We start from the raw sequence: 14,616 nt of genomic DNA on the forward strand, positions 1-14,616 counted from the left end.
ATCAGCTCTGTAGTTTACTAGTCAGGGTACTGCTTAGGGCTCAGTCAGCTCTGTAGTTTACTAGTTAGGGCACTGCTTAGGGCTCAATCAGCTCTGTAGTTTACTAGTCAGGGCACTGATTAGGGCTCAGTCAGCTCTGTAGTTTACTAGTCAGGGCACTGCTTAGGGCTCAATCAGCTCTGTAGTTTACTAGTCAGGGCACTGATTAGGGCTCAATCAGCTCTGTAGTTTACTAGTCAGGGCACTGCTTAGGGCTCAATCAGCTCTGTAGTTTACTAGTCAGGGCACTGATTAGGGCTCAATCAGCTCTGTAGTTTACTAGTCAGGGCACTGATTAGGGCTCATTCAGCTCTGTAGTTTACTAGTCAGGGCACTGATTAGGGCTCAGTCAGCTCTGTAGTTTACTAGTCAGGGCACTGATTAGAGCTCAGTCAGCTCTGTAGTTTACTAGTCAGGGCACTGCTTAGGGCTCAATCAGCTCTGTAGTTTACTAGTCAGGGTACTGCTTAGGGCTCAGTCAGCTCTGTAGTTTACTAGTTAGGGCACTGCTTAGGGCTCAATCAGCTCTGTAGTTTACTAGTCAGGGCACTGATTAGGGCTCAGTCAGCTCTGTAGTTTACTAGTCAGGGCACTGCTTAGGGCTCAATCAGCTCTGTAGTTTACTAGTCAGGGCACTGCTTAGGGCTCAATCAGCTCTGTAGTTTACTAGTCAGGGCACTGATTAGGGCTCAATCAGCTCTGTAGTTTACTAGTCAGGGCACTGCTTAGGGCTCAGTCAGCTCTGTAGTTTACTAGTTAGGGCACTGCTTAGGGCTCAATCAGCTCTGTAGTTTACTAGTCAGGGCACTGATTAGGGCTCAGTCAGCTCTGTAGTTTACTTGTCAGGGCACTGATTAGGGCTCAATCAGCTCTGTAGTTTACTAGTCAGGGCACTGCTTAGGGCTCAATCAGCTCTGTAGTTTACTAGTCAGGGCACTGATTAGGGCTCAATCAGCTCTGTAGTTTACTAGTCAGGGCACTGCTTAGGGCTCAATCAGCTCTGTAGTTTACTAGTCAGGGCACTGCTTAGGGCTCAATCAGCTCTGTAGTTTACTAGTCAGGGCACTGCTTAGGGCTCAATCAGCTCTGTAGTTTACTAGTCAGGGCACTGATTAGGGCTCAATCAGCTCTGTAGTTTACTAGTCAGGGCACTGATTAGGGCTCAATCAGCTCTGTAGTTTACTAGTCAGGGCACTGCTTAGGGCTCAGTCAGCTCTGTAGTTTACTAGTCAGGGCACTGATTAGGGCTCAATCAGCTCTGTAGTTTACTAGTCAGGGCACTGCTTAGGGCTCAATCAGCTCTGTAGTTTACTAGTCAGGGCACTGCTTAGGGCTCAATCAGCTCTGTAGTTTACTAGTCAGGGCACTGCTTAGGGCTCAATCAGCTCTGTAGTTTACTAGTCAGGGCACTGCTTAGGGCTCAATCAGCTCTGTAGTTTACTAGTCAGGGCACTGCTTAGGGCTCAATCAGCTCTGTAGTTTACTAGTCAGGGCACTGCTTAGGGCTCAATCAGCTCTGTAGTTTACTAGTCAGGGCACTGCTTAGGGCTCAATCAGCTCTGTAGTTTACTAGTCAGGGCACTGCTTAGGGCTCAATCAGCTCTGTAGTTTACTAGTCAGGGCACTGCTTAGGGCTCAATCAGCTCTGTAGTTTACTAGTCAGAGCACTGCTTAGGGCTCAATCAGCTCTGTAGTTTACTAGTCAGGGCACTACTTAGGGCTCAATCAGCTCTGTCGTTTACTAGTCAGGGCACTGATTAGGGCTCAATCAGCTCTGTCGTTTACTAGTCAGGGCACTGCTTAGGGCTCAATCAGCTCTGTAGTTTACTAGTCAGGGCACTGCTTAGGGCTCAATCAGCTCTGTCGTTTACTAGTCAGGGCACTGATTAGGGCTCAATCAGCTCTGTCGTTTACTAGTCAGGGCACTGCTTAGGGCTCAATCAGCTCTGTAGTTTACTAGTCAGGGCACTGATTAGGGAGTCGGACATTCTCAATCGTGAAATCCCTCCAGTGCGCTGAAACGTTCGCTCCCTAAAAGTCCCACAATGCACCGTGAAAACCAGGGAACATTGATGCTCACATAAATTTAAAGCTCAATAATATTTTATGACTGTAAGTCATTCTCGTCAAATGCTATCAAGCTTTTAATTATTGTATATTTTGTGTATGATCATATACAGTAGTGAAAAACAGCAATATATACACATGATTTGACAGTTTATTTTAATAAATATAAAACATTTAAAAGGTGTGTATCATGCCTGACCCCTACATGAACACTTTACAGTTGGTTTTATGACTGAAAGTCTTTCTCTTCAAATGCTATTTAAGTCAGAAACCTGTATACGTATGTACCTTTAGAGACAGTCCCTAAATTCGTGAATATCGAACATCCAACATCAAAGCAACTTTATGCCAGTATTAATTTAAGGCCCAAATTTTGCAGGTCTATGTAACAAGCAAAGTATTTATCATAATGTACTTCAAGTTACATTACCATCACTATCAGTGTAGTGATTCAGGGTCCATACTGTCCTTACCAGTGTACACTAAATACACCGATTCACCACCTAGGGAGCTAGCGAGGTCATTGAGACGCACTCGATGTTCCTGTGTTTATAGTGCTGCATGTTTGGAAAACACATTTTTCTTGCTCCCTCAGGGGCATAAATAAAAACTGAACTTTTTATGTGCTTCGGCCGTTTGTTTACACGACAATGGCGTTTCCGGAAAAATGAAAAATCTAACTTTTGAAAATGGGTTTCAAAGTTTTTTGAAAATGATACCGTTAACGTCTCCATAAAAACTACAAAAACGTCATTTTGTGAAAACGTCATGTGTATTCAGTCTATAGGTTTCTTTACAAAGTGACATCGCCAACTACTGGCCTGGCAGCAGAATACAGCGTTTTTAGTCGTTTTTTTGTTTTTTGTTCAAATTTAATTCAGGTGTTACAGTCTTTTAAGAATATTAGACATACCACATCATTTACAGTAGGCTATAGCCCACTGTAATTTTTCATCATATTGCTTCAATAAAATCACTATGAAATCAAAATTAACAATTCTTATTATAATAGTGTTGATTAGAAATTATTTATCCGTGCACATAATTTAAAACAATACGTAATAATTAGTAAATGACAATGATCCTATTAGTTCCTGATCAAGTCTTGTCATTTTTGGGAAACAGTTTCATTCGGATGTGCATCACAACAGGGAAGATAAGACTATCACAATATCTGTTTCCGGTAACACTTAATTTTAACGTCAGTTACACGTTACATGTACTTAATATAGTAATAACAGTAAATTATGCATAATTACATGTAACTAACCATAACCTTACATGGTAACACTTTATTTTAGTGTCCTTGTTACATGTAATTATTATTATTGAAATTACAGTAAATTATGCGTAATTACATGTAACTAACCATAACCTTACATGGTAACACTTTATTTTAGTGTCCTTGTTACATGTAATTATTATTACAGTAAATTATGCGTAATTACATGTAACTAACCATAACCTTACATGGTAACACTTTATTTTAGTGTCCTTGTTACACGTTACATGTAGTTACTTTAGTAATAACAGTAAATAATGCATAATTACAAGGAACAAACCTTACATGGTAACACTTTTGTGTCCTTGTTACATGCTATATGTAATTATTATTGTAATAACAGTAAATTATGCATAGTTACATGTAACTAACCCTACATGGTAACACTTTATTTTAGTGTCCTTGTTACACGTTACATGTAGTTACTTTAGTAATAACTATAAATTATACATAATTACATGCAACTAACCCTAATCCAAACCCTATTGTAAGTATATGTAGTTAATTAATATTACTCAGTACTTATTTGTGTAATTACACTGTAACAATGTCCTGTAACACAATGTAACAGCTTAAAATAGTTAAAGGCCGTATCATACCGACTTAACATGCACTTCTTTTATTTTAAGGTGAAGTAGTTACATTGTACTTACTCAAATAAGTACTGAGTAATATTAATTAACTACATGTACTTACTATAGAGTTACGTTAACGGTTAGTTGCTTGTATTTGCTGTTATTACTATAGTAAGTACATGTAATGACGTGTAACTACATCCCCTTAAAATAAAGTGTTACCAGATGCACTCCTCAAAACTTGCCAACAAAAGAGAATTCACAACAAATAAGCAATGACAACTACAACACTTTGTAAAGCACTTTTATTTATAAGCCCGGTTGCATTAGAGCCAAACTGCAAAAAGTACATTTTACTCAGAAAACAATTATCGTACCCACCCACTTTTGACAATAGAAACAGCATGCCTCAACAAAACACAGTATATACGTCAAAAAGATGCTGTTATGCCTTTCATAAACTGTGCTGAAACAATAGAGAAGACAAAAACATCAAAGAGGCCACCAGTAGCCGTTTACAACGAACCGTTGTTTTCCATGCATTTTATTTTTCAATTCCAAATGTGTCTTTCTGAGAAGGTAAATAAAGAGGGAATCATTGAAAAACTTCAGCTCTGTAATGACAACTGAACAATAATTCAATCGTTCATATATCACGAGTGAATCTTTGCCGGATATGCAACAATTGACTAAATGTGTTACAGATTTAACTAAAGAACTGTGAAGATTGCGGTCGGTTTTCTGTTCATGGTATTATGACACAAAATCCAGCCTGATGAATAGCAGTTTTTATACAGCCATGGCCAAACGTTTCTATACAACCTTGTTTAGATCAAATAACAAAAAAAATAAATCATGCATACAGTCATCACATTAATATTCGTGTTTTACAAAATAAATACTAAGCAATATTTGACAAATCTGACTAATCAGCTCATACAGTATTACTAGTAAAACGTAAATGGTTTAATAAATCTAAACATATATTAATCTGTGCATTTAAGATGCAAAATGTGTTAATATACCTTACAAATTTTTTTAGATAAGACAGAAAGACTAAGTTGAATAGCAGATATTCAATACTCCAATAGTCTGAATACAATATCAACAAGTTAAAACGCTATAGGTCGTTGAGCATCACTATGTCCACCTTATTCCTTGAATCTTTTAATAACTGTGATTCCATTGCACTTGTTAATAAATATGAAAGCACATTTGTGAGTGATTAACGCCTTCTGTTGTCAAGTGTTTTTAAAAACAACATCGGTAGATAAGCACTTCCCTCATTGTTAACAACACCGATTATTGAAAGCTCTCTCTCTCTCTAACAACATTCTCCCATTGAATTTGAATAGACGTTAAGCCTAGACATCGAGCTTTTATGACTTCAAGAGACTTCCTTTTGTTGTTAAAAAGAAAAAATCCCTGAATCCTAAAATACAAAAGGAAGAACAAATACACCAGCTCTACTGGAAGAACTTCATCAAGGAAAAGAAAAAAGGTCTCGCATGCAGATACTGTAGGCCCACAATGCACTGCAGCTCGGGACAGCGCCACCGTCGGCTCCATCTTTCACTTTCAGCGACGGTTCGTTGGATGATCCATCAGTTCTTGCAGTGCGGATTGTTTCTTCTTCTTTTTTTTTTGCGCCATCGATGCAGCTTTGATTTCAAGGGCTAAACGTTTACTGAAATTCACTGTTGTTCAATGTGCTTGACTAATACACCGAAGAAAGAGTTCTGGAGAACAAGCTGTTCGTCGATACTCACGTGAAAAACTCATTACAATATTCTTAATAATGTGGAATTCTAAAGGTATTTCAAATATCTCAAAGTTTTTGTTTAACGATAAATTAAAATAGTACATGGGATTGTCACAATCGAGTGTTAATACAGGCATAGGAGAGAGAGATTGAAAAAAACGAATGTCTAAATGTTTACCGATTAAAAAGAGTATGTCTAGATACCCGTGTCCTTTTTCATAAAACGCAGGAAACAGGATCTCTTTTTGGAATGTAGTGCTTGCTCCATCCTTGTCCCGAATATCTCATTTGTCCAAGCACACGTTATGGTCGAAACATGGTGGCTAATTTTGTAAACATACCCAAACTACTGAAAAAATTAATACCACACAGCACAAAGTGGCTTGATCATAGTTTATCCATAAAGAAGTGTTCTGAGCAATGAGGAATAAATGCTGATGTGAATGTGATGACACTAAAGCCAATGAAGTTCAAGGAAAAGATGAGAAGCTCGGAGCTTGTACATCCTCAAGCGAGTGATCCTGCAACTTTGATGTTTTCAACTAAGACAGAAATAGAGAGATAGGTCAGTAATATGCAAATTGCAACGGAGCCAGAATATTGTTATGAATGTAACCCACAACCCAGACAGCAACATCGTGTGTCGGCCCACATCTTGTACATGTGGAGTTCACGTGTCCCAGATGTGGACCGGATCTGGGGCTTCATTTGGGTAAATGGGATCACAAGCCTTTAAATTGACTGGTTTTATGAATGGCCAAATCAACTAAAAAGTTGCTGTATACATCAAATTCGTCATAAATGTGTAAACTAACTTCGGCGACCGACGCGGTTTAATTCAGGTGAAGAAAAGGCGTAGTTTGATTTATTTTTCTTTAGTTTATTGGTTAATAATTTTTTTTTGCTAGTCTAATGTATTTACTAAATCGCTAATATTTATCGACTTTGTGCGTTTTACATTCTGCGAGTCAGCAGCTTCTTGTTTTCACGTATTTAGTGTTGCGTTTTGATGGGTGTCTGTTATAGATTGACTATTGAGAGAATATGCTAAGGATAAAATATAAAAATAGCCTATGGTTTTTGTTTATTTTGTTTTAGTTTTTTTGTTGTTGCTTCGATCAGCTGTATGACTGGCTGATAAATGTACGTGTATATTTCAGACTATGCTCATGTGTTTTAATATTTGATGTGGCATACTGGTATCACTGACCACTGTTAAACAAAGGTGCTCAACAGGTCAGCATGAAATGTGTGTCGCGACACCGATGGTGATCTGAGAAATCACTGACAGTAGATGAAGGAAAACCACTTTAAATCTTCATTATGAGTCCTAATCATAAATACAGTACATGTTCACAATAACAGTTTAAATACATAAAATAATGATTTAAACTATGTTTTACATCTGATAAACACATTTGGACTACATATGCCATTGCCACCTAAATTACATGAAATCATTACTGAGGCAAGAAGTTACAACATTTTTTATATTCAAATAAATATAGATATTTGTAGTGGATGCGCTGCTTGTGAACACTTTTCCTGTGGCCTGCTGTGTTTTAATGTTTTAATACAGTGAGGATTGATTAGCCCGTGATAATAGCAGAACAGAAATATTTTCACGCAAATAAGGATCAATAATGCACAATAAGGCCTATCTGTTTCCATAAAAAATATAAAACAATTAAAAATACTACTTGGCCAGTGGAAAAGATTGAGAAAAACTTTAATGTACTGAAATGTACTTTATACTATTTGATTTATTCATTCAAAAACAAGGCAAGGAAAGGCTACTAAATGATTTTTAACAATGTAATGTGACGCACATCCGTATCTCATATTTTCCTAATGTCTTGTACCGTTAAACATTGTATTGCGTGGATGAATATGCATATGCAAATGATATGCAAATGAGGATATGCATATTAAAACGAGGCGATGTAAGCTCCACATATGGTTATTTCGGGGTGGAGACGCATGTGAACAATCTTCCGCTGACTTATAAAGGGAATCTTGCGCAGGTTCTGGCGTACGTACGCACGAACGTCATTTTTGGCTTTTGGGCGCTTGTACACTTTTATTAAGGATCTTACGCACAGAACAACTTTTTCTAAGTAATCCTGAAGACTTTGTTCATATTTTTCAGGCATGTTTGATTTGGAATGGATCTCTTCAGAAAATTAATTGTCTGTTCACCAATATTTTCAGTATATTTTTTTCTCCATTAGCGACATATATTTGATATATGATGACCAGTTTCCCCAAACACACCCTCCTCCTTTCATTGGTCAGCCAAGCAGATAGTCCCGCCCCAAACTCTTGCCATAGTGATGAGAAGTCTGAATCATTTCCATGTTTGCAGTCGGTGTAGAAAGTAATGAAGTATTTGTGCTTTCTTACTTTTCGAATATCTGTACATTATCCGAATATTTTCATCTTGGAGAACTTTGAACAAAGTTTTGCTGCTAGAGGTCGCTATTTCAAAACAATAAAACAGGCGTAGCTTGATGACGCCGTGAATGAGCGTGGAATCATGGGATTTGTCGTCTTCACCTCCATAGCCGATGGGTGATCTAATGTAATAAAGTTTTATTAATGTTACAGTGGTCATTTTATTTGACTGTTTTATTATGCATATTTGCCACAGTCGCCACTGCCGCTCCTTTCACTTTGTTGTTTGTTTATTTTACAATTAAAGTTACGTTTAACGTCCGCCTACTTCCCTGAACTCTGTTACAGTTACATTTCATCACTTAAGTTCACATTATTTTATTTTATTCTAATGAAACAGCCGCGAGTGTTGAATTACTACTCTTACAGGTCACTTTATTTGATGAATGAAAGTTGTGGGGTAACGCAGCGCTGTTTTACTTGGTCAAAACAATCATACTAAAAATACATTTGAGAGTGTGAAAGTTATGTCATAACGTTACTCTGTGCGTTCGCTCGGTGGCTGCTATGAGAAACTTATTTTTTATAACTGGATAAAGATTTTTAACCCTTTGGTCCTCTTTGTGTGGTGGTCAAAAAAAATTCAATTGAATGAATGTACTATATTTTAATTCGATAATATATATATATATATATATATATATTTCTTTTTTAATGGTAGTAAATTATATTTATGCTCTAGTTATAATCCATTCATTCACTTTATGACCGTGGACTTGAAAATGAAAATTTCCAATTAAAACTGTCGGAAATCTTGAAATCTTGAATTAGCAGATTATTGCTAAAGTAAAAAAAAAAAAAGAAGAAAAAAAAAAGTGAACTTTAAAAAAAAAGTTATGTTTCAAAAAAAGTTTGGATCATAACCTGCTGAAAAGTTTGAGGTTGATATCTTAAAAAAAATTTGATTTTGTTTGGGCGCAGCACCAAACGTTTTCTACTAGATTCGAGACTAAATTCGCATCCTATTAATTTCCAATGCGCTAATTTTTGACGGCGAACAATACAAGCGTGACTATTTCATTTTCGATAATTTCCATGATTTTCTTTTTTGTGTTCACAGACCAGGTGTGAAAACTTTTACCAAGTTTCGTACCATTCCGATGAAGTCAATTTTGGGGTTAAAAAATGACCGAAGAGCACCAGAGATTTAAAGATTTTTTTTTTTTTTGATATTCGTTGCCAACGAAAATGAACAAGAATACAATCGGTGCCTTTACACCTTCAATGCCTTGCTCCGATGATAAATGAATTTGGACACGTCTTACCTGACTCTCTTATTTAGTGATGGCAGACGGAGAGCCTGAGCGATGGAAATGGACTATCTGCCACTTGCCGTCTTTGCGATGCCAGATTCGCGTCTCCTCTGACTGGGCGGTGCACGGCATCCCGTTTGTGTCGAGATACTGCGTGATACGAATGTAGGCGATACAGGCGGCGTCCTCTCCGATCAGATGGATGTGAGGGTTCAGGATGGTAGTGTGAACTGGCTTGCTGTTCTTTGACCACACTGTTCAGAAACAAACAAACAAAATCACCTTTTTCATATAATATCTCTAGAGAAGTGCTGCATACTGTATGGATAGAGATGCTTGGAGGATCTGAATCAGTAGTAGGCTATGTGAAGTATACAAAAGAGTTTTGTCTATGCTGGATATTTTCTTATTTTTAATTCCAAATATTGTGAATGATTGTCTGGATGTCACAATTGAACACCACATACTCCTTTGACCAATTAGCTTTGTTCAATAAAGAAGTTATTTGGAAATTTGCATTTGATTCATATATTTATTGTATAGTCATATAGGCATATGTTTCATCTTACAGTTTTCAAAGTAGAAGCGATGGAAGTCCAGGCCCTCCACCAGGTTTCCCAGGGCCTCGGGCTCAAATGCTGTAACGCTGGGGTCACACATCTTCCTGCACACAAACATCACTTACTGGATCACTCACAACACAAACAGTGGCTCAAATATGCAATTGAAGTGATTTGATAGTTTAACTGGCTAAACCATTATAGTCCTGCTCGCATGTCTCGGACACAGCCGACTAATAAGATAATATATCATATTGAATAAAGTCTTCTTGACGTTGATTTATTGGTTGTGGAGCTCTTTAAAACTTCATTTTATAACCAGCCTATGAAACTCGTGACAGGAAAAGAGATCCAGAACATCTGGAACGCTGAAACGATAACTTACTCTCTCATAAGCATGACAGGAGGCCATCTGCTTTTCAACATCACAGTTTTTTTATTAAGTTACACAAGTTTAAATGAGCCCAATCTCTAAGTACTGCGTATCCATAGCACAAGTTCATGCTTTCAGTTTGCGTGCTCTAAATTTATATGCAGAAATGACCTTTTACATGTATCTGATATGCATTTTTTTTGCATTTTTTGCATGCATATAATACAAACTATACACACTTAACCAATTCTACACAACGGGTACATTTTAATTGACCATAAATGCACAATATCCTTATGTCCACAACAATTTTAGACCAATTGATACTGTGGTATCTTGGCATCATTGGCACCATGGAAGATATTCTGAGTTTTAGTACAGCGCCACCTACTGTTCAAGAGAGAGTTTGTCCTAAAGTTACAAAGGCCCAAAGGATTCCTTGGATCGTGCTGAATCAGGTGATATCAATACCTCGGCAATTTTGTCTATTCGCCATTTTCAATTTCAACATATTTTTAACGCTTTGATGTGCTGAAATGAAACTTGGTGCACATCCTCGGCACTGCGCTCCAAAAACACCGGAGAATTTGGGGAAAGGCAAATTGACTAACAATCAACAATTGACGAAACAAAAAATATTTTATGCTACTACTCCTACATATTTTGTCAAGTTCTTACTCAATTTCATCTTGAGGCCACGCCTGACAAATTCTCCTGAATTAATTTTTCCAATCAAATCTATACGGATGCACAAATGGTCCAGTTTAAAGGTGTCAGGAGAAAGTTTGACTTTAAATGCTGGGGATTTTTCAGGTGGATTCTGATTGGCTGTCAATGATTCATTGAGCTTTATAGTTATTGTGATTACACTTTGTTTTACAGTACATGTACTTCCAGTGTATTTACCCAAGAAAGTACTGGTAATATAAGGTAACTACATGGGTTAAGGTTAGGTTTAGGGGTAGGTTCAGGGTTAGTACCTAGTTATTAGTTACCCAGTTATTGTAATTGCTATAACAAGTACATAGTATGTAAATGCGGAACAGGACTTTAAAATAAAGTGCTACCGTTATTGTTATAGTTATCATCCTTGGTGTGAACAGGCCTTTAATACAGACATTAAGAAAAGTGTTACAACTGTCCCCAGTCTCCATGTAATCCATACAGTACATTCATATTTAATAATTAGCAAATGCAAATGTTGAAGTACTGGATGAAAAACAAATGTTGCCCAAACTCACGTGTAATTCTCAAAGTCTCCATTGCTGATGGCTTCAATGAGTTGCTCAGTTACTTTGATGATTTCTTGCTTCCTCACTGCAAAGGAGAAAGTTAAATATTTAAAAGGTGTTTTTGATAAAAGTACCTGATTAATAAATGAATGCATAACCAATAATGGTCAATAAAAGTGACATCAGAAGGTTACACTTTATTTGCGATGGTCCACTTTAGACATTCTGCTAACTACTAAGTAACTCATCAAATACATGTTCAACCGTCTCTCGTTAGAGTGTTAGTAGACTGTTAGGTGTCAGTAGAATGAGTTGACATGTATTTGCAAAGTTACTTATAGTTAGTAAAATGTCTGGACCATCGGAGTAAAGTGTTACCTATCAGAATTAAAAATGCATCTATGAATAATCAGACCTAATGTCATTGAGTTCATGTGTGTTCAAGCTAATATGAGAGGAAAGGCTACACATTTGTGGGTACAGTTTGCAAAACTGAGAATTCAAAATTAAGATAAAAGTTTTATGACTATATTAGCACGATTTGCTAAAATGATAATAAAACAGTTTACCAGTGTGTGAGCACAGCTGAGAACAGATTACATGATGGCAGAGGCTATTTACACCTAATGCATCATGATTCATGTTTTAGTTGAGCACAGGGTTCTACAGTCATTTTCAGCCATTTTCAGTGTTCGTGGACCTGTAAGTATTCTATCACCACAATGGTGATGTGTGTTTAATGGACGGGTGTATGCAAATGAGAACCGCATCATGAAGTCAGGATGGGGCTCATTTCAAAACAAGACATTTTTGGTGCATGGTAGCAAAACTGGAAAATCTGATTTCTCACTTTATGTCTCATTTGCTTGTAATGTTTTGGGATGTTGAAAAACAGGACACTCTTAGCCCAGTTTAATATGCAAAGATATTTCTTTTCAACTTCCCAATAAAACAGTATCCGTTTAAGATTTAAATAAATATACACTGGATGTATTCTTGTTATTATTGCGTATTGTTTTAATAATGTGCTACATTACACAGAAGTGTAAACAGTATATGCCACAATTTGCTCTAAGTATAAAATATATTTAACACTATTTGCAGTTAGTGCAAAGAAATTACAACTATTTGCACTAAGCATCTGCTATTTACACTCTGCTATGAGTATATCTTTTCTTATTCTAATGAAAATTGCTGAAGTTCTGTCAGGTAGTTTTCAAGTCTTGCCATATATTCTTAATGGGACAGAAGCCTGGGCATGACTGTTTTAAGACATTCAGGTTCAGTCTTAAAGCAGGTTTTCCTCTAGAATTGCCCTATAATTTACTCCATCTGGGTGGATGGATGGATATACAGATGGCTGGATGGATATACAGATGGATGGATGGATATACAGATGGATGGATGGATATATACGGATAGATGGATGGATAGATATACAGATGGATGGATGGATGGATAGATATACAGATGGATGGATAGATGGATGGATATACGAATGGATGGATGAATAGAGGGGTGGATGGATAGATAGATGGATGGATGGATATAGGCTACAGATGGATGGATGGATGGATGGATGGATGGATGGATGGATAAACAGATGGATAGATGGATACACGGATGGATGGATGATGGATGGATAGATGCATATACGGATGGATGGATAGAAAGATAATCTCACCTCTAGTATCCTCATCTTCAATTGTGGTGTTGGTACTCTCTGATGATTCCTAGAAAGGATAGGATGCAGGGTTTTATTGTTAATTTCAAACTCAGGGTCATATAATGCAATATCATAGTTGACCAGCTGCTTTCTCTGTGACTTCAAGAAAGAAAGAGTTAGTGAAAATCAGAGGTGTCAAGCTGCTGACTTGACATCAGTCCTGCAATAATGAATGTGTCAGATTTGCATCAACTTTACAGATGTGATGTAACATCAACATCAGCAAAAAGAAAGTCCAGCTCCATGGCAGCCAAGTTTTGCTCATAGTTAGGTTGCCTTTAAAAGTTGCCAGTTGTGGCAGATTGTCAACAGGACGGAGCCTGTTTCACACTCACCATCAGCTGGGTGCTGGAACTGGACTTCCTTTTCTAGAAGAGAAATGAGAAGAGGTTAGACAGGAACAAACACTGAATCGACAGAGGGAGATGAAGAGGTACAGTCGTGAATATGTGACCAAAGTCCAAAACAGTCCTCCTCTTTTTTGTGTCTATTCCTTGGCTTATAATGCTGGCCTCGTAGGAGTATCTGTAGTGCTAACCTACCTTCTTTCATCAAAAACTTGTTTCAGTATATACTTTTGCAAAATATGAAATAGTCTACAGCAGGTAATATCACTGTAGTGATATTACAGGTGAAATGACCAATACTGGCCATTGAGTCCAAATAGAGATTTTCAGTAACTAATGATGTATATTTCAGTCTGTTCCATACATGACAGCAACCCTATGGTTTTAGAATAGTTGGAATATGGCACAAAATTTGTATTGAAAGGAGAAGCCTGTGTAAGTAGATATGATGGATTTATTTATTTTATTTTATTATTATTTTATTTCATTTAGCATGAACCATTGCAATACTGCAAGTGATAATGGATTTCTGGAAGAGGGAGGGATAGGAAGGTCTAAGGACGCCCATAGTGGCGCAGGCAAAAGAAGTAACCATGGAGTAGCCGGAGGCATGACAGACCAATGGTGGACCCGAGGAATTGATGAGCCAAGGTGGAGACAAGGGATCGATTGGTCAAGCTGGAGCCAAGGGATCGATTGGTCAAGGTGGAGCCGAGGGATCGCTTGGTCAAGGTGGAGCCGAGGGATCGCTTGGTCAAGGTGGAGCCAAGGGATCGATTGGTCAAGGTGGAGCCAAGGAATCGATTGGTCAAGGTGAAACCATGGGATTGGAGGGCTGAGGTGGAGCTTAGGGAACTGGAAGGAACCAGTGGAGGAGGAAGGACCAGGAAGTCACAAGCCGGATGGTTCCAGTGGAGAAGGACCACATTTAGGGTAGGTTTTAGGG

The 14,616-nt window shown here is 37.7% G+C and overlaps 1 protein-coding gene across 2 annotated transcripts in view; it reads right to left on the reverse strand.

The window, feature by feature from the left end:
* Nucleotides 1–4,253: 4,253 nt before the first annotated feature.
* The window catches only part of camk2a (calcium/calmodulin-dependent protein kinase II alpha), a 53,774-nt gene continuing 43,411 nt past the window's right edge, over nucleotides 4,254–14,616 (reverse strand). The window contains exons 14-19 of one of the 2 annotated variants that reach the window (XM_082141339.1): nucleotides 13,659–13,691; nucleotides 13,282–13,330; nucleotides 11,607–11,682; nucleotides 10,002–10,096; nucleotides 9,445–9,686; nucleotides 4,254–6,267 (exon numbers count right to left, since the gene is read on the reverse strand). In XM_082141339.1, the coding sequence (XP_081997465.1) occupies nucleotides 9,454–9,686; nucleotides 10,002–10,096; nucleotides 11,607–11,682; nucleotides 13,282–13,330; nucleotides 13,659–13,691 (486 nt within the window). In that variant the 3' untranslated portion in view covers nucleotides 4,254–6,267; nucleotides 9,445–9,453. The remainder of the gene's footprint in view (nucleotides 6,268–9,444; nucleotides 9,687–10,001; nucleotides 10,097–11,606; nucleotides 11,683–13,281; nucleotides 13,331–13,658; nucleotides 13,692–14,616) is intronic. The other variant, XM_082141340.1, reaches the window with a different exon arrangement.

The sequence above is a fragment of the Leuciscus leuciscus genome (genome assembly GCF_965113295.1).
Source record: "Leuciscus leuciscus genome assembly, chromosome: 16".
Taxonomy (NCBI): Eukaryota; Metazoa; Chordata; class Actinopteri; order Cypriniformes; family Leuciscidae; genus Leuciscus; species Leuciscus leuciscus.